The sequence below is a fragment of the Danio aesculapii genome, chromosome 19 (genome assembly GCF_903798145.1).
Source record: "Danio aesculapii chromosome 19, fDanAes4.1, whole genome shotgun sequence".
Classification (NCBI taxonomy): Eukaryota; Metazoa; Chordata; class Actinopteri; order Cypriniformes; family Danionidae; genus Danio; species Danio aesculapii.
Window position 1 is genome coordinate 1,119,262 of NC_079453.1, and position 21,873 is coordinate 1,141,134.

General features: G+C 34.2%; 1 protein-coding gene across 1 annotated transcript in view; it reads right to left on the reverse strand.

Moving 5' to 3' along the window:
• Window positions 1-1,207: 1,207 nt before the first annotated feature.
• Window positions 1,208-21,873, reverse strand: part of slc44a4 (solute carrier family 44 member 4) — a 47,862-nt gene continuing 27,196 nt past the window's right edge. The window contains exons 14-22 of the mRNA XM_056479169.1: window positions 20,754-20,856; window positions 17,454-17,713; window positions 16,785-16,879; window positions 13,915-14,018; window positions 7,799-7,872; window positions 7,613-7,683; window positions 6,884-6,978; window positions 6,115-6,199; window positions 1,208-2,447 (exon numbers count right to left, since the gene is read on the reverse strand). Of these exons, the coding sequence (XP_056335144.1) occupies window positions 2,341-2,447; window positions 6,115-6,199; window positions 6,884-6,978; window positions 7,613-7,683; window positions 7,799-7,872; window positions 13,915-14,018; window positions 16,785-16,879; window positions 17,454-17,713; window positions 20,754-20,856 (994 nt within the window). The 3' untranslated portion in view covers window positions 1,208-2,340. The remainder of the gene's footprint in view (window positions 2,448-6,114; window positions 6,200-6,883; window positions 6,979-7,612; window positions 7,684-7,798; window positions 7,873-13,914; window positions 14,019-16,784; window positions 16,880-17,453; window positions 17,714-20,753; window positions 20,857-21,873) is intronic.

The window sequence follows — 21,873 nt, forward strand, 5'->3', positions numbered from 1 at the left end:
CATTCTAGCAACAACAATGAAACATTTTAGCCATGTGTGTAAAACATGCTGAAAAAATGTGCTAAAAATGTTATAACTGAGCGACAATTCAGTGTTAGCATATGCTAAAAACATGGTGAGTCATGATAGCAGCATGGTTTCTGTTAGACTAACAACATGTTAAATGTTAAAAATGTCAGCAGCTAAGTATACATTAGCAATGTGCTAAAATTGTTGTAAACATGCTTGCAACAACAATGAAACATTTTAGCCATGTGTGTAAAACATGCTGAAAAAATGTGCTAAAAATGTTATAACTGAGCGACAATTCAGTGTTAGCATATGCTAAAAACAAGGCAAGTCATGATAGCAGCATGTTAACAAAAACAATGCTAGCAAGATGCTAATGCTTAAAATATCAGCAACTTTATAACATTAGTCATGTTCTAAAACGTTATAAACATGGTAGCAACCATGGCGAAACATTTTAGCCAAATGCAAGCAGTGTAAAACATGCTGAAAAAAAATGCTAACTCATGTTAGCAGCATGTAAAAGATGATTATAAACGTTTACAATGTTACCAATATAAGAATTATGCATGATTGCTAACATAAATCATGTTATCCATGTACTAAAAAAGTCATAAATGAGCAACAATTTACTGTTAGCATATGCTAAAAACATGGTGAGTCATGATAGCAGCATGCTAATGATGAAAACAGTACTAGCAAGATGCTAAATGTTAAAGTCAGCAACTTTTTAACATTAGTCATACGCTATAAGCATGCTAGCAATAATAGTGAAACATATTAGCCAAATGCAAGCAGTGTAAAACATGCTGAAAAAATGCTAACTTATGTTAGCAGCATGTAAAAGATGATTATAAATGTTTACAAGGTTACCAATATAAGAATTATGCATGATTGCTAACATAAATCATGTATCCATGTACTAAAAAGGTCACAAATGAGCAACAATTCACTGTTAGCATATGCTAAAAACATGGTGAGTCATGTTAGCAGCATGTAAAAGATGATTATAAACGTTTACAATGTTACCAATATGAGGATTATGCATAAATCATGTTATCCATGTACTAAAAAGGTCATAAATGAGCAACAATTCACTGTTAGCATATGCTAAAAACATGGCGAGTCATGATAGCAGCATGCTAACGATGAAAACAATACTAAAAGGTTTCCAAATGTTAAAGTCAGCAACTGTTTAACATTAGTCATACGTTATAAACAAGCTAGCAATGATGGTGAAACATGTTAGCCAAATGCCAGCAGCATAAAACATGCTAATTCATGTTAGCAGTGTGTAAAAAAAGAAGACGATCAGTTAAAACATGCTAACAGGCGTACTAAGTGAACAATATGTTAATAACGTGCTAAAATATGACCATAATGGACAGCAAATATAGAAGAAAAGCCGATGTTTTATTAACTTTATACACATGCAGTTCTATCTTTAAATAAATATTTATTTCCAGTTTCAACTAAATCACTCAGAACCAAATAAACAAATCATTATTAAAGTATAAAAACCAACAGAATATGCATGTGAAGATTCATAAATCGGAGCTGGCTTTAAAACAGTACAGTCATGTTGGAAGAACAGATTATTAATCTGCACTAATAATCACATGTGCAATATCTGTCTAAAAACATCAACAAACTAAAGTAGCACTGAGTAAAGATGAATCGCATCTAAAATAATAGTGTGCTTTGACGTAATAGATATGTTTGTGTGTTATATATGTATATCTGACACACACACATGCATACAAACAGAACTATTTAGTCTCACAGATGTTTAAAATGAAATATAATCTGTATTATACACATCAAAATCTTCTATCTAAATAAAAATAAACATGTTCTCTGATATATGCATGCATGTGTGCATCACATCCACATAATAAACACACACAGCACACACAAATATATCTATATTACATCAAAATCTTCATCTAAATGTGATTTAAGTGTGTCCAGCACTAAAAAAAACATGAATAATGTGTGATAATAAATGCTTTGGCTTACAGACGTCAGACTGCAGGCTCCACTCCAGCTCATGTCATGCATTTCTGTTGAAAAGGAATTAAAAAGTGCATATAAAAAGCTAAAAACTGGCACATTTGCAGTGGAAACATCGTTTCCCATCGGTTTGGATGTGATTCAGCATCTTTGGTGGAGTAGATTGAGAATGCAGGAGTGTGTGTTGAACTAAAAGCTCTCAGTAACATCTATGAAACAGTAATATTGGTAATAATGCAGGTTTAAAAGGAGGATCTGCATGCGTCGATTGAAAGTGACGGTGCTCGAGAGAGTAAAGGCTTCATCATCTTCATCGTGTTAGCCAGTCTTAGGCTGTTTGTTCTTCTTGTTGAGGATCTTCATCAGGTTTTTGGACATGAAGTAGGGTTTCTCTGCACTGCCGTCGTTTCTCTCCAGATCCTCCACTGAAGGACAAACACAAAGGGAAATAATGACAGGAGAAACTGCGCTTAAACTGGGTTTTAAGTATGAATTGAGTGTTCAATGTGATGATATTAAATGTATTTGTGTTTCTTGTGATAAATGTCATGTGAAGCCGTAGATACATCTTGTGGAGGATAAAGAAAGTCAAGTCAAAGTGAAGCTTCAGAATCATTGAGCTGATTGGGTTTGAAGCATTGAAAATAGCAGATGCTAGTGACCCCTGCTGGTCAAAGCTGTGTAAATGCCACAAAAACAGAGTGGAAAGAGCACTGAGAAATCCCACTCAGGTACCACTACTTACACAAGAATATAGTGCAAGTAGAGTGAAAGTATCTGCTGTAAATATTACTCAAAGTATGAGTAAAGAGCAGCCCTTTTAAAAGTACTCAAGAGTAGTGTGTATTGCACTGTGAAAGGCTGATGTGTTTACATGCTGTTTGTAGTGCATGTAGTGACTGGTTAAGGCCATCAGCTGATTTCAGTCCTCATACAGTTGATATTTCCTCTTCATCATCATCTAAACAGTCTCTCTGGGATTGCCTGTAATGATTCTGTGTCTTCTTGGACACTTTAAACGCTTCACACTGCTCATGTTCGCTACATTCATAAAGCATTCGAGTCTTGACGTTGTTCTGTATCTTGAAGTTGATGCAATTTTTCAACACACAATTTGATTGGACGGGAATCCCAGGACTGATTATTCTACTGAGCCAATCAATATATATATATAAAGAAGTAAAAGAATCAAGTAGTGAGTGCAGGTTGAAGGAAAAAATGGTGTGAAGATACCGATACAGCACTAAAATCTACCCAAGTGAAAGTAAAAGTGCTTTGTAAAGAGTAATTCCTGAGAAAACCTGCTCAATTACAGTCATTTAAGTATTTGTCATGTGTTACTTTAAGCCACTGATTAGAAACAACATTTTCAAACATATTGCAAACTGTAAGCTGAAAGTTAAGTCTATTCTCTCATATTAAATATGACGTCCTTTTTTATATTTTCAAGGCGTCTATCTTTCTGTTTCATGGCGAGCTCTGTTCAAAATACCAACAAAAGACTATTATTGACTATTATTCATTTGTATTTGACAAATGCCTCATTAAAACATTTGAAAAACACATAAAAATGCTTGAAAATCAGGTAAAACTATGAAAGCTGTTAAGTGATTGGCCGCTAGAGGGCGATCTGACTCATGTTTTACAGTATTACACAGATTGCCCCCAAGCTAAAACTACATATTTTGAAATATTTTTATTCCACCTGAATATCTCAATGTTTTCCATGTGATTATCCTGTAAAATGTAATGTTTTTATACTATGACTCAAAGCTGATTTTTTAGCATGGATTCTTCAGAAATCATTGTAATTAAATTTGATGCCTTTTTTATATTTTTAACTCTGTAAAATACCAATAAGTGTCTATTACTAACTATTATTCCTTTGCATTTTACAAATGCCTCATTAAAACATCTAAAAAAAACTCATAACAATGATGCAAAATCAGGTAAAACTATGAAAGCTGTTCAGTGATTGGCCGCTAGAGGGCGATCTGACTCAAGAGGGTTTATAGTACTGCACAGATCGCCTCCAAGCTAAAAACTACATATTTTGAAATATTTTTATTCCGCCTGAATATCTCAATGTTTTCCATGTGATTATCCTGTAAAATGTTATGTTTTTATCCCATGACTCAAAGCTGATTTTTTAGCATGGATTCTTCAGAAATCATTGTAATTAAATTTGATGCCTTTTTTCTATTTTTAACTCTGTAAAAATACCAATAAGTGTCTATTACTAACTATTATTCCTTTGCATTTTACAAATGCCTCATTAAAACATCTAAAAAACACATAAAAATGATTGAAAATCAGGTAAAACTATGAAAGCTGTTAAGTGATTGGCCGCTAGAGGGCGATCTGACTCATGTTTTACAGTATTACACAGATTGCCCCCAAGCTAAAACTACATATTTTGAAATATTTTTATTCCACCTGAATATCTCAATGTTTTCCATGTGATTATCCTGTAAAATGTAATGTTTTTATACTATGACTCAAAGCTGATTTTTTAGCATGGATTCTTCAGAAATCATTGTAATTAAATTTGATGCCTTTTTTATATTTTTAACTCTGTAAAAATACCAATAAGTGTCTATTACTAACTATTATTCCTTTGCATTTTACAAATGCCTCATTAAAACATCTAAAAAAAACTCATAACAATGATGCAAAATCAGGTAAAACTATGAAAGCTGTTCAGTGATTGGCCGCTAGAGGGCGATCTGACTCAAGAGGGTTTATAGTACTGCACAGATCGCCTCCAAGCTAAAAACTACATATTTTGAAATATTTTTATTCCGCCTGAATATCTCAATGTTTTCCATGTGATTATCCTGTAAAATGTTATGTTTTTATCCCATGACTCAAAGCTGATTTTTTAGCATGGATTCTTCAGAAATCATTGTAATTAAATTTGATGCCTTTTTTCTATTTTTAACTCTGTAAAAATACCAATAAGTGTCTATTACTAACTATTATTCCTTTGCATTTTACAAATGCCTCATTAAAACATCTAAAAAACACATAAAAATGATTGAAAATCAGGTAAAACTATGAAAGCTGTTAAGTGATTGGCCGCTAGAGGGCGATCTGACTCATGTTTTACAGTATTACACAGATTGCCCCCAAGCTAAAACTACATATTTTGAAATATTTTTATTCCACCTGAATATCTCAATGTTTTCCATGTGATTATCCTGTAAAATGTTATGTTTTTATCCCATGACTCAAAGCTGATTTTTTAGCATGGATTCTTCAGAAATCATTGTAATTAAATTTGATGCCTTTTTTTCTATTTTTAACTCTGTAAAAATACCAATAAGTGTCTATTACTAACTATTATTCCTTTGCATTTTACAAATGCCTCATTAAAACATCTAAAAAACACATAAAAATGATTGAAAATCAGGTAAAACTATGAAAGCTGTTAAGTGATTGGCCGCTAGAGGGCGATCTGACTCATGTTTTACAGTATTACACAGATTGCCCCCAAGCTAAAACTACATATTTTGAAATATTTTTATTCCACCTGAATATCTCAATGTTTTCCATGTGATTATCCTGTAAAATGTTATGTTTTTATCCCATGACTCAAAGCTGATTTTAGCATGGATCCTTCAGAAATCATTGTAATTTGTTTATATTGTGAACTGTTTAGATGATGATTTTCAAAGCGTCTATATTTCTGTTTCATTAGTGAGCTCTGTTAAAAATACCAATAAGAGTCTATTACTAACTATTATTCCTTTGCATTTTACAAATGCCTCATTAAAACATCTAAATTCATCATAACAATGATGCAAAATCAGGTAAAACTATGAAAGCTGTTCAGTGATTCGCCACTAGGGGGAGCTCATGAGGGTTTATAGTAATACACAGATCGGCCCCCATGTTTCGAAACATATATGATGTAACAAAGCCTTGTTTACTGAAATCACATGACCTTTCTGATTTGATATGCGCTCCAAAACCACTAGTTCAAGTTCAGTGTTTTAAAATCAGCCATCACAATAATAAAACATTAATCTACAGTGTGTAAATGTTATCTATGAGTATGTGTGTGTGTGTGTGTGTGTGTGTGTTACTCACAGAAGCACAGGAACAGTGTATCTACACCCATGTTATAGACACTGAAGAAGCCATGAGCGATCAGATACGCTCCAAACACCACCGTCTGTCACACAACAATAGTCCCAATATTAATCAGACATCCAGAAATCTGGAGATTGTTTTGCATGCAAGAAAAAAAATCCCATTTTCACCAAGGCTGCATTCAAGTGATTAAAAAAAGACATATAACAGTAAAAACGACATTTTTTAAATATATTTATACTGTTTAAATGACCATTTCCACCTGATTACCTCCAGGTTTCCATGTGATTATCTTGTAAAGTGTCTTATTTTATATTTTAGCATGGTTACGCCAATCTTTAATGTCACATGATCAATCAGAAATCATTGTAATATGCAAGGGATGTATTATATATATATATATATCTTTGCTGGTAGTGTAGATAATAACCCAATTAAACGATTATATTTATTCATATATGCAAATTTAAAAACTAATAAAGTCCTTGTTGTTGTTTTTTTTACAGTAAATTGATGTTTTATGTAACATCATGACCACTAAATATATTAAAAGTCATTTGAATTTCAACTCAGAATCTAAATAAAGTCACAAAGAAATAATGTGCATTGTTCAATATGTTGATGTCATTATTGTGCATGATCATTATCATCATATAATCAATATCAGCACATTTCTAACAGACAATAACACCAGATTTGCATCAGATGAGATGATCTGGAGGGTGTTTGTGTGCATGAATGAGCACTGTGTGTATGTGGATCTCACGATGATGGGCATCCAGTAATAGTTGAGCGCCGCCGTCTGAAACGTGTTTCCTGGAAGCTGAATCCTGCCGGAGAAGAAGAAGAAGGCCAGAACTCCTGAAACAACAGAGCAGACATCAGATCTGAACGTAAACATCTCCAGACAACCACGGATTATTACCGGATTAAAGTTCATTCACGTATTCAAAAGAATTATACTAATATACACCTTTATATCTACAGTTAATATATATAATATAATATATATATATAATATATACCGTTTGTGATAAAGTGAGGTTTTATGTAACTTGATTAAATATATTAATAATTAATTAATTAAATAATAATATAAAATATATATATATATATATATATATATATATATATATATATATATATATATATATTTATATATATATATATATATATATATATATATAATGAACATATATATATATATATATATATATATACACATATAAAATGAACATATATATATACATATATAAAATGAACATATATATACATATATAAAATGAACATATATATATACATATATAAAATGAACATATATATACATATATAAAATGAACATATATATATACATATATAAAATGAACATATATATACATATATAAAATGAACATATATATATACACATATATAAAATGCACATACATACATACATACATATATATATATATATGTTAAACTGATGTATTTGTTTATGAATTAATATATGTCTAACCGATTCCACCAACAACCAGCAGCTTCCCGAAAAACAGCAGCAGATCCGTCACTTTATCCAGAACCACCACCCTGAACACACACACACATACACACACAGATACATTAATATACATATACAAATACATACACACACACACAAACCTTGATGACACTTATTAAATGATGATCAATAATCGTGTCTCACCGTACGATGTTCCTCATCAGCAGGAAAAAGGCGTTTTTAGCCGACACACAGAAGTTTTTCCCGTATATGGCGATCTGTAGAGCAGAGAAACAGCGGCATTATTAACGTGTTCATCTCGATGAGGAACTGATCAACTTTATTATTATGGTGGCTTGAAAAGCCAGCATATTGTTATCTATCTTAAACTTATTATTATTCTTCTTCTTCTTCTTCTTCTTCTGAGACTAATTTCTAAGTGTATCTCCTCCTAGGCCTTTCAAGCTACATACTTCAAACTTTCGTCAAACCTTCGAACTGGTCTGACTCGGGTTGCTATATCTTTTCTAACTGATCCGACCTTGGGTTTTCCGAAAAACGACCCAGAAAAATCCCAAAAGTCCCATTGACTTAACATTGGGTCAAACTTTGTGAGCTCATAACTCTGCATCAGACTGTCCTACAGACTTCTAACTGGACTCATTTAACTCAGTCTAGCCAGCAGCCAATAACTGATGACTTTTTAACTTACTAGCCACTCCCTAGCAACCACTTACAGCACCCTAGCAACTGTCCCATAGACTTCCATTGTAAAAGACTCCCATTTACTTAACATTGGATCAACCTTTGTGAGCTCATAACTCTGCATCAGACTGTCCTACAGACTAGAGTCTGGCCTCATTCAACTCAGTCTAGCCAGCAGCCAATCACTGATTACCTTTAAACTTACTAGCCACTCCCTAGCAACCAATTTCAGCACCCTAGCAACTGTCCCAGAGACTGTGACTAGCTTTTCTAACACATGCTAACAGTTTAAACTTCCTACTGACATGCTAATCTTGCTAGAAAGGTGCTAGCAACACGATAGTGACATGCTAGTCATGCTAGTAACATGCTAATTCATGCTAGAATCATGCTAACAACATGCTAATTCATGCTAGAAACAAGCTGATTCATGCTAGAATCATGCTAGTAACATGCTAGTTACATGCTAATTCATGCTAGAATCATGCTAGTTACATGCTAATTCATGCTAGAAACATGCTAGTAACATGCTAATTCATGCTAGAATCATGCTAGTTACATGCTAATTCATGCTAGAAACATGCTAGTAACATGCTAATTCATGCTAGAATCATGCTAGTAACATGCTAATCCATGCTAGAATCATGCTAGTAACATGCTAATTCATGCTAGAATCATGGTAGTAACATGCTAATCCATGCTAGAATCATGCTAGTAACATGCTAATTCATGCTAGAATGATGCTAAAACATGCTAAATCATGATAGAATCATGCGAACAACATGCTAATTCATGCTAGAAACATGCTAGTAACATGCTAATTCATGCTAGAAACATGCTAGTTACATGCTAATTCATGCTAGAATCATGCTAGTAACATGCTAATTCATGCTAGAAACATGCTAGTAACATGCTAATTCATGCTAGAATCATGCTAGTAACATGCTAATTCATGCTAGAATCATGCTAGTAACATGCTAATTCATGCTAGAATCATGCTAATAACATGCTAATTCATGCTAGAAACATGCTAGTAACATGCTAATTCATGCTAGAATCATGCTAGTAACATGCTAATTCATGCTAGAATCATGCTAGTAACATGCTAGATCATGCTAGAAACATGCTAGTAACATGCTAATTCATGCTAGAATCATGCTAGTTACATGCTAATCCATGCTAGAATCATGCTAGTAACATGCTAACTCATGCTAGAATCATGCTAGTAACATGCTAATTCATGCTAGAATCATGCTAGTAACATGCTAATTCATGCTAGAATCATGCTAATAACATGCTAATTCATGCTAGAATCATGCTAGTAACATGCTAATTCATGCTAGAATCATGCTAGTAACATGCTAATTCATGCTAGAATCATGCTAATAACATACCAATTCATGCTAGAAACATGCTAATTCATGCTAGAATCATGCTAATAACATGCTAATTCATGCTAGAAACATGCTAGTAACATGCTAATTAATGCTAGAAACATGCTAGTAACATGCTAATTCATGCTAGAATCATGCTAGTAACATGCTAATAACATGCTAATTCAAGCTAGAAACATGCTAGTAACATGCTAGAATCATGCTAGTTACATGCTAATCCATGCTAGAATCATGCTAGTAACATGCTAATTCATGCTAGAATCATGCTAGTAACATGCTAATTCATGCTAGAATCATGTTAGTAACATGCTAATTCATGCTAGAATCATGCTAGTAACATGCTAATTCATGCTAGAATCATGCTAGTAACATGCTAATTCATGCTAGAATCATGCTAGTAACATGCTAATTTATGCTAGTAACATACTAATTCATGCTAGAATCTTGCTAGTAACATGCTAATTCATGCTAGAATCTTGCTAGTAACATGCTAATTCATCCTAGAATCATGCTAGTAACATGTTAATTCATGCTAGAAACATGCTAATTCATGCTAGAATCATGCTAATAACATGCTAAATCATGCTAGAAACATGCTAGTAACATGCTAATTCATGTTAGAAACTTGCTAGAATCATGCTAATTCATGTTAGAAACATGCTAGAATCATGCTAGTAACATGCTAATTCATGCTAGTAACATGCTAATTCATGCTAGAAACATGCTAGTAACATGCTAACTCATGCTAGAAACATGCTAGTAACATGCTAATTCATGCTAGAATTATGCTAATTCATGCTAGAAACATGCTAGTAACATGCTAATTCATGATAGAATCATGCTAGTTACATGCTAATTTATGTTAGAATCATGCTAGTTACTTGCTAATTCATGCTAGTAACATGCTAATTCAGACTCGGCTTTTCAAGCCACCATAAAGTTTGTCCTCAAACTTTAATATCTAGTTATTATTCTTCTTCTTCTTCTTCTTCTTCTTCTTCTTCTGAGACTAATTTCTAAGTGTATCTCCTCCTAGGCCTTTCAAGCTACATACTTCAAACTTTCGTCAAACCTTCGAACTGGTCTGACTCGGGTTGCTATATCTTTTCTAACTGATCCGACCTTGGGTTTTCCGAAAAACGACCCAGAAAAATCCCAAAAGTCCCATTGACTTAACATTGGGTCAAACTTTGTGAGCTCATAACTCTGCATCAGACTGTCCTACAGACTTCTAACTGGACTCACTTAACTCAGTCTAGCCAGCAGCCAATAACTGATGACTTTTTAACTTACTAACCACTCCCTAGCAACCACTTACAGCACCCTAGCAACTGTCCCATAGACTTCCATTGTAAAAGACTCCCATTTACTTAACATTGGATCAACCTTTGTGAGCTCATAACTCTGCATCAGACTGTCCTACAGACTAGAGTCTGGCCTCATTTAACTCAGTCTAGCCAGCAGCCAATCACTGATTACCTTTAAACTTACTAGCCACTCCCTAGCAACCAATTTCAGCACCCTAGCAACTGTCCCAGAGACTGTAACTAGCTATTCTAACACACGCTAACAGTTTTAACATCCTACTGACATGCTAATCTTGCTAGAAAGGTGCTAGCAACACAATAGCGACATGCTAGTCATGCTAGTAACATGCTAATTCATGCTAGAATCATGCTAACAACATGCTAATTCATGCTAGAAACAAGCTGATTCATGCTAGAATCATGCTAGTAACATGCTAGTTTCATGCTAACTAATGCTAGAATCATGCTAGTTACATGCTAATTCATGCTAGAAACATGCTAATTCATGCTAGAATCATGCTAACAACATGCTAATTCATGCTAGAAACATGCTAGTAACATGCTAATTCATGCTAGAAACATGCTAGTAACATGCTAATTCATGCTAGAAACATGCTAGTAACATGCTAATTCATGCTAGAATCATGCTAGTAACATGCTAATTCATGCTAGAATCATGCTAATAACATGCTAATTCATGCTAGAAACATGCTAATTCATGCTAATAACATGCTAAATCATGCTAGAGACATGCTAGTAACATGCTAATTCATGCTAGAGACATGCTAGTAACATGCTAATTCATGCTAGAATCATGCTAATAACATGCTAATTCATGCTAGAAACATGCTAGTAACATGCTAATTCATGCTAGAATCATGCTAGTAACATGCTAATTCATGCTAGAATCATGCTAATAACATGCTAATTTATGCTAGAATCATGCTAGTAACATGCTAATTCATGCTAGAATCATGCTAGTAACATGCTAATTCATGCTAGAAACATGCTAGTAACATGCTAATTCATGCTAGAATCATGCTAGTAACATGCTAATTCATGCTAGAATCATGCTAATTCATGCTAGAATCATGCTAGTAACATGCTAATTCATGCTAGAATCATGCTAATTCATGCTAGAATCATGCTAATAACATGCTAATTCATGCTAGTAACATGCTAATTCATGCTAGAATCATGCTAGTAACATGCTAATTCATGCTAGAACCATGCTAGTAACATGCTAATTTATGCTAGAAACATGCTAGTAACATGCTAATTCATGCAAGAATCATGCTAGTAACATGCTAATTCATGCTAGAATCATGCTAGTAACATGCTAATTCATGCTAGAATCATGCTAGTAACATGCTAATTCATGCTAGAATCATGCTAGTTACATGCTAATTCATGCTAGAATCTTGCTAGTAACATGCTAATTCATGCTAATAACATGCTAATTCATGCTAATTCATGCTAGAATCATGCTAGTAACATGCTAATTCATGCTAGAAACATGCTAGTAACATGCTAATCCATGCTAGAATCATGCTAGTAACATGCTAATTCATGCTAGAATCATGCTAATAACATGCTAATTCATGCTAGAAACATGCTAATTCATGCTAGAAACATGCTAGAATCATGCTAATAACATGCTAATTCATGCTAGAAACATGCTAGTAACATGCTAATTCATGCTAGAATCATGCTAGTAACATGCTAATTCATGCTAGAATCATGCTAGTAACAAGCTAATTCATGCTAGAAACATGCTAGTAACATGCTAATTCATGCTAGAATCATGCTAATTCATGCTAGAAACATGCTAGTAACATGCTAATTCATGCTAGAATCATGCTAGTTACATGCTAATTCATGCTAGAATCATGCTAGTAACATGCTAATTCATGCTAGAAACATGCTAGAATCATGCTAGAAAAATGCTAATTCATGCTAACAACATGCTAATTCATGCTAGAAACATGCTAGTAACATGCTAATTCGTGCTAGAATCATGCTAGTAACATGCTAATTCATTCTAGAATCATGCTAACAACATGCTAATTCATGCTAGAAACATGCTATTAACATGCTAATTCATGCTAGAATCATGCTAGTTACATGCTAATTCCTGCTAGAATCATGCTAATAACATGCTAATTCATGCTAGAATCATGCTAGTAACATGCTAATTCATGCTAGAAACATGCTAACAACATGCTAATTCATGCTAGAAACATGCTATTAACATGCTAATTCATGCTAGAATCATGCTAGTTACATGCTAATTCCTGCTAGAATCATGCTAATAACATGCTAATTCATGCTAGAATCATGCTAGTAACATGCTAATTCATGCTAGAAACATGCTAGTAGCATGCTAATTCATGCTAGAATCATGCTAGTAACATGCTAATTCATGCTAGAATCATGCTAATAACATGCTAATTCATGCTAGAAACATGCTAATTCATGCTAGAATCATGCTAATAACATGCTAAATCATGCTAGAAACATGCTAGTAACATGCTAATTCATGCTAGAAACATGCTAGTAACATGCTAATTCATGCTAGAATCATGCTAGTAACATGCTAATTCATGCTAGAACATGCTAGTAACATGCTAACTCATGCTAGAAACATGCTAGTAACATGCTAATTCATGCTAGAATCATGCTAATTCATGCTAGAAACATGCTAGTAACATGCTAATTCATGCTAGAAACATGTTAGTAACATGCTAATTCATGCTAGAATCATGCTAGTTACATGCTAATTTATGTTAGAATCATGCTAGTTACTTGCTAATTCATGCTAGTAACATGCTAATTCAGACTCGGCTTTTCAAGCCACCATAAAGTTTGTCCTCAAACTTTAATATCTAGTTAATAATATGAGTCCTCGATCTACCATGATGTACGCGTTTCTGTTGATGAACTTGATGAATTTTTCCAGACACCAGAAGCAGCATTTCAGGCAACACATGATGAAGCGCGCGCACGGGTTTTGAGCAGCTGAACACACACACACACACACACACACACATTTGAAGAAAACATCAGATTATTGTACATCATTGACTGTAAATATAACTGATAATAACGAGAAATAAACAAATTCAACATCTTGTTTTCCAGTGTAGAGCAGGAATATTATTGCCAACTAAAAATAAGCAGGGCATCACGGTGGCGCAGTGGGTAGCACAATCGCCTCACAGCAAGAAGGTCGCTGGTTCGAGCCTCGGCTGGGTCTGTAGGCGTTTCTGTGTGGAGTTTGCATGTTCTCCCTGTGTTGGCGTGGGTTTCCTCCGGTTTCCCCGATAGTCCAAACACATGCGCTATAGGGGAATTGATTAACTAAATTGGCCGTAGTGTATGAGTGTGTGTGTTTGAATGCGTGTGTCTGGGTGTTTCCCAGTGATGGGTTGCAGCTGGAATATGCTGGATAAGTTGGTGGTTCATTCCGCTGTGGCGACTCCAGATTAATAAAGACTAAACCGAAAAGATTATGAATGAATGAATGAAAAAATAAAGCATTTTGTTAATATCAGAACTCAAATATTATAAATAAAATTGAATTGTAAAATAATACAAGCAAAAAACTGAACTATTAATGAATGATACTTTACTATTATTAACTAGAAAACTGAATAAAAGAAAATATAAAGAATAAAAAGAAAACATTATAAAGAATAACAATAAAATAACATGACAAGATTAATATGACATGATTTTATGTATATATACAGCTGAAGTCAGAATTATTAGCCCCCCTGTTTATTTTTCCCCCAATTTCTGTTTAACAGACAGCAAATTTGTGCAACACATTTCTAATCATAATAGTGTTAATAACTCATCTCTAATAACTGATTTATTTTCTCTTTGTCATGATGACAGTAAATAATATTTTACTAGATATTTTTCAAGACACTTCTATACAGCTTAAAGTGACATTTAAAGGCTTAACTAGGTTAATTAGGTTAACTAGGCAGGTTAGGGTAATTAGGCAAGTCATTGTATAATGATGGTTTGTTCTGTAGACTATCGAAAAATATATAGCTTAAAGGGGCTAATAATATTGACCTTAAAATGGGGCTTAAAAAATTAAAAACTGCGTTTATTCTAGCCGAAATAAAACCAATAAGACTTTAAATAAGAAAATTTCCTGAATCTGTTCAACATCATCTGGGAAATATTTCAAAAATTTTAAAGGTGGTTTAATAATTCTGACTTTAACTGTATTTTATTTAGATTTGCAGAAAGTGTAGAAGAAAATTAATTAAATAAGTAAATAACATTAAGGACTCTTTATGTTGATTAACTTTAGTATAATTAACTTAATTAATTTAACTTAGTTAATTAACTTTAGTATAAAATCAAAGCAAAATCTGCTAATGCATCATTCTGGTTAAGCTACTTTAATCTATATGTTTTGGTCCTGTCCTTCCCTGCTTTCTTTTTGGAGGCAAAATTTCCTCTTGCTGTCGGCTATTACCACTGTTGATATCCCACCGTGTCCAATTATTGGTTTATTTGGGGTTCTCCCACCCGACCACACTTCACCCCTCTCATTTTGTAGACTTTATAGCCTTCTTAACCCTTCTGGCTAGGCGATTAATTCCTCTGAACTGGAGGAGCCCTCACCCTCATTCCCACACTTGTTGGATAAGAAATGTGCTTTATTTTAGGAAATTAGAGAAGATTAGGCACTATTTTCATTAAACTGTGGGAACTCCTTCGCAAAAATGTCCAAACTCTTCAGCTTGACCCTGCTCCTTCTGATTCAGTCCCCACACACAACTCCCAGCTTGGTACTGGATACCAGTTCTGGTCAGCACTTTGTAGACTTGTTTTGTCTGGATATAAGATTGCACTAGTGTTTTTTATATACATATATATATATATATTATATATAATAATATATATTTATTATTATTATTATTATCATTTATTTTTGTTGCTGAAAATACTCTTCAGTGTATTTGCTGACTGTGACATGTTTATGTTGTCCTGTTACAATGTATAATTAAAACATTAAAAAGAATTGTGCTAATACAGTTTTGTTGCTCTTCGATTGATAATTCAGTTGTGTGTTTATTTATCTATTAGCCTGTACTGTGGTGCCCAATCTGTGCTCACTGTATTTGCATTTTTATATACATTTCAGGAGAAAATATCAATAAAAACCTAAAGATTGTGAAAGATGAAGTACTATTGTATATTATAAAAGTATAAATAAACACTCGAGAGTAAAATGAGTGTAATCAGATTTGACGTGTGACACTCCTGCTATTACAAATCAACAAAAATGATTTTCTTATTGACGTTTATGTCGTATATCCAGCACAAATACATTTATATTCCTTAATCAACAAATATTTGTGCATATCTTACTCAAATCATGTTAAATTAGATGCTTTTATACCATGTGTGAGTGTGTGTATATATTATGAATACATTAATAACACATTGTTAATACAATATTAGTTTGTCTGGATTGACTGAATTTATTAGGTATGGGTTTGTTTATTTTAGTTAATGTCTTTAATAAACAAAACATGCATTACAGAGCTTAATCATCTTAGTTTGAAGTGTAATATTGCATTGGTACATGTTAAACTATGATTAATAAATGCTGTTAAATTCATTACTAGCTCATGTTAGTAAATACAGGAACTAAGCGTGACCTGACAGTTTATTATCTACAGAATTTGGAAGAAACCTTTATTAAAATCCTCTTATAAAAGCTTGATCTGAAAGGATGCTTTGAGACTGTCTGACCTTTGAACTTGTGGTCCAGATACTCCAGGATGATCCTGACGATCTGCACGAGTGTGAGAATCAGAGCGCCGAACGCCAGCGAACCCACATGATACCTGACACACACACACACACACACGCACACGCACACACACACGCACACGCACACGCACACACACACACACACACACACACACACACACACACACACACACACACACACACACAACGTGACAATGTTAGTTTTAATTCAGCAATTAATTTTTTAAACGCTAATTAATTCAACTAGAAAGTAACTTGCATTACAATACATACAACTCAAATATTATTACTTGATTTTATTAAAGTAATGCTTTACTGGTTACTTCGATAAAGTAATATTATTAATACTATTGTTATACTTTTTTAGTTATCTAATATAAATATTATTAATAATAATAATTAATTAATTATTTAATAATTATTAATAGTAATTTATACATTTATTCCCATTTTTAGTCATCTAAAATAATCTGTAATCTAATATAAATAACTGGCATAACATAATTATTCACCATAATGAATTACTTTTTATAATCTCGCATATTATAAACTCTCACTCTCTCATATCTACTGCTCACTTGAAATCCATAAATAACTTGTGTTACTTGTAATGCATTACACACATCACTGGTGTGTATTGCGTCTGACCTGAGGGCCCTCATGAAGGACTGTGTCAGAGGGAATGTAGGGATATCTGCAGGTTTACTGAAGGCCCAGTAATAGGAAGCGAAGGCTCCGGCGAGCGTGCAGTGACCGAGAGCGATGACGAAGTTCACACACCACAGAAACGCCACGACGTTATAGATCTGCAGATTGAAGAGATTCCTCTGGAACAAACCCTCGGTGTTATAGTTGATGAAGACGCAGCGTGTGGACGGACACGACAAGTACTGAGAGCTGTTGAACGTCTAAACACACACACAAACACACACACATCAGAGATTGCACACAAATACAGATGAGGGCAAAATTAATTATGCAATATTTTCTCTCTCAAATATTTCCCAAATGATGTTGAACAGATTCAGGAAATTTTCACAGTATTTCCTATAATATTTGTTCTTCTGGAGAAAGTCTGATTTATTTTATTTTGGCTAGAATTAAAGCAGTTTCTAATTGTTTTAAAGCCATTTTAAGGTCATTATTAGCCCCCTTCAGCAATATTAGTTTTGGATTGTCTCCAGAATAAACCACTGTTATACAATGACTTGCCTAATTACCCTAACTTTACCCTAATTACCCTAGTTAAGCCTTTAAATGTCACTTTAAGCTGAATACTAGTGTCTTGAAGAATATCTAGTCTAATATTATGAATTATTAGAGAGTAATGCACATTTGGCTTCATAATGTGGCCACTTCACCACTTTGGCTTTGCATTATTTCCTAATAATTCATTGGACTGGAGTCAGTTCTTCCACTTATACTTTAGCTGTGCTTTATATGCAAATGACTGCACACCTTAGAGCAGTGTTTCCCAACCCTGTTCCTGAAGGCACACCTACAGTACACATTTTCAACCTCTCCCTGATCAAACACACCTGAATCATCTTATCATAACATCAGAAGAGACTCCAACACCTGAAGTTAATGGGTCAGATAAGGGAGACATCCAAAATATGTTCTGTTGGTGTGCCTCCAGGAACAGGGTTGGGAAACACTGCCTTAGAGTGCTCATCAGCCAATCAGAATCCAGCATTCATGGTATAATCACAGCCATGGTTTTGTTGTCACAGCACCAAACGTTGGCTTTATTTAATGAAGCTAATAAAATGTCACATCAAATAATTTACAGTTTACTAATAATTTATTTTTAATAATAATAACAACGTTTAATTTACATATTAAAAGTATTGAAACAAACATTTAAAAAATAGTCATTTAAAGGCACTGTTGTAAAATAGGTGGGCCTTTAAGGGGCGGGGCTGCAGTTTGTGTGTGTGTGTGTGAAGCGGAGAGGGAGAGACAAAAAAAGGAGGAGCGCTTTCTTTTCGCAATGAGACTGTTTTTGAGTGCTGTTTCCTCTTTGGTGACTGATTTAGTTGTACCACCCGGAGAATAATAAATAGTTGGACCAAGTTACATGTGTCCTTGTTTATTCACCGGCTGCAACGAAAAGAGAAGGGAGTTAACCCCGAAACTAATATTCTTCGGCCCTGGAGTAATAAGTGAATCTCCCCTGCTATCTCTAACACCACAAAGAGACAGAGCAGGAAAGGTTAACATCACCCCACACCCCCCGCCCCCACCCCCAAAATTTAAATAATTTAATTTGTCCTGTTTTTCAAATCTGGGTTATTATAAAACTGATTTCTTCACTCTTCTGTTATTAAAACATGATTATAGCATTGATTAAAAGTGAATTTCTGAAATCCTAATAACTTTCTGCTATTTTATAGCTAAAAATGCTACAAAGTAGGGCTGCACAATATATGTTTCAGCATCGATATCACACTGTGTGCATCCACAATAGTCACATCACAGATTATGCAATGTTGAGTTTGGATTATTACGCCTGTTTCACACTGCAAGTGCGAGCAGATTGTGTTGTTTGGGCGTCCATGTTAACAGATCAGAGCTTTCATACGGTATGCAGAGTGTGAGCGTCGCTGAACCGGCTATAGTTTCGGCGCTGGGTCTATTTTTGCCGCACTGCTCATTTAAATTAAAGTGACCAAAAACATTGAATGACAGTACAAGTAGTAATTTTACACAATAAATGCATCAATAATGTCCACAGATTTTTATATATTTAATCAAATGAACTTAAACGATTAAAAATGGCAACAAATATTAATCTGGGCCCGAACTACAAAACCAAACTGAAAACAATTTTAGTATTAGATTTGCTTAAGGAAACAGCTTAGGGGAAGTTGCCGCGGGCCTTGGTGTAGATGAGAAAAAAAGGGTATATATATATATATATATATATATATATATATATATGTATGTATGTATGTATATATGTATTTACGTATGTATGTATATGTATGTATATGTATGTATGTATGAATTATTTACATGCATATTTAACATAGGAACATTTTTTTAAACTTGCTTTGACTATCAGGAGAGTAAAAACAACATTTTTTTTCCCCATTTTGGACAGTTAAAAATAGGGTTTAGTTGCTGTATGTGGACACTCAAGCCCTAGGAGGATATATATATATATATAGACAGGTCACTAGATAGAATAGACAGAGATAAACTAATCTGTGCCAAAGCTGCCGATCAGTGATGCAGCTGGTGTGAAAGGAAAACGCCTGTGCGCTGCTTCTACTCTCCATACGCACTGCTCATGCTTTGCTCACGCTCTGCTCGTGCTTGCGGTGTGAAACAGGTGTTATAGTTGATCAGCACCACAATTCAGAATACATGAGATTTGTGGAGTCACTGCAAAGATTAATCAAAACAGAGGGAAACGTTATCCTTTGCTTGTTTTCAGTCCACATGAATATACTGAGGTGGTTGGACCCACACCAATCACAGGTTAAGCGCCCCCTGCTGGTCTCAAGAACATCACTTACAGCAGCAACATGGCTTTCCTATGTAGTCTGCTTTCCAGGTACTGACCGGGTGCAGCCCTGCTCAGCTTAAGTGGGCGACCATGCGAGAGTTGCAGAGAGCTAGCTGCCGGTCATTAAAGGTCTTTCAAAAGACTTTAAGGCATTTGGGCACAAAAAAGTACCTGTAACTTTCAATTGAATTATTAATACAGTGAAGTGTAAGCAGTGTTATTTTACATTACGCTTGATTATTCGATTTCTGTACCTGAATACTGTTTGTCTCTCTGGAAAACCCTCAAGTTCTATGCTTGACTTTTTTTATTGCTCTATGACATTTATTTTTGCGTGCAGCATTTTTATTTTAAACAATTGTCATGTTTACAAAATAAAATGTCAAAATCTAATCGTACTCAAACACACAACTCTACACTGTATTTGACTGTACCTGAGGGTCGCAGGTCTGGTTGGCTTGTATGTTGCTGCAGTCTCCCTGTGTTGCGTTCAGAGCCACTACTTTATATATGGGTGCACCGGATGTGGCCAGATATCTGAACACACACACACTCAGTCAAGGATACACAACAATAATCAATACACACATGTACATTTATATACTGACCAGACCGGCAGGCACATTACAGTTAACCATCTCTAAAAATAATAATAATAATAATAATAATAATAATAATAATAATAATAATAAAATCAGTCATACGTTTACTTATTCATTCATTCATTTTCTTTTCGGCTTAGTCCCTTTACTAAACCGGGGTAGCCACAGCGGAATGAACCGCCAACTTATCCAGCATATGTTTTACACAGCGGATGCCGTTCCAGCAGCAACCTATCTCAGGGAACGTTTACTTAATATTTATAATAATAATGAAAATAATAATAATAATAATAATAATAATAATAATATTTTATCATGTTTTGTTATCTAAAATAAATGACATTTTAAATGATTTATTAATACATTTATTTAAAATTTGAGTTTTCTAAAATAATAATATTATTATTAGTTATTCATTATTTATTTATACTTAATTAGTTATCTGAAATAAACAATATTAATCATTTATTATTCATTTGAACATTTATTCATATTTTAGGCTATCCAAAATAAATTTTATTCATTCATTCATTTTCTTTTCGGCTTAGTCCTTTTTTTAATCAGGGGTTGCCACAGTGGAATGAACCGCCAACTTATCCAGCATATGTTTTACACAGCGGATGCCCTTCCAGCTGCAACCCAGTACTAGAAAACACCCATGCACACTCATATGCTATGGACAATTTAGCTTACCCAATTCCCCTATAGTGCACGTGTTTGGACTTCTGGGGGAAACCGGAGCACCCGGAGGAAACCCACACTAACACGGGGAGAACATGCAAACTTCACAAAGAAAGGCCAACTGACCCAGCCGGGACTCGAACTAGTGACCTTCTTGCTGTGAGGCGATCGTGCTACCCACTGCACCACCCAATAAATATTATTATTATTATTAGTAATTGATTATTTATTTATATATTTATTTACTTTCCCAGAGATGGGTTGCAGCTGG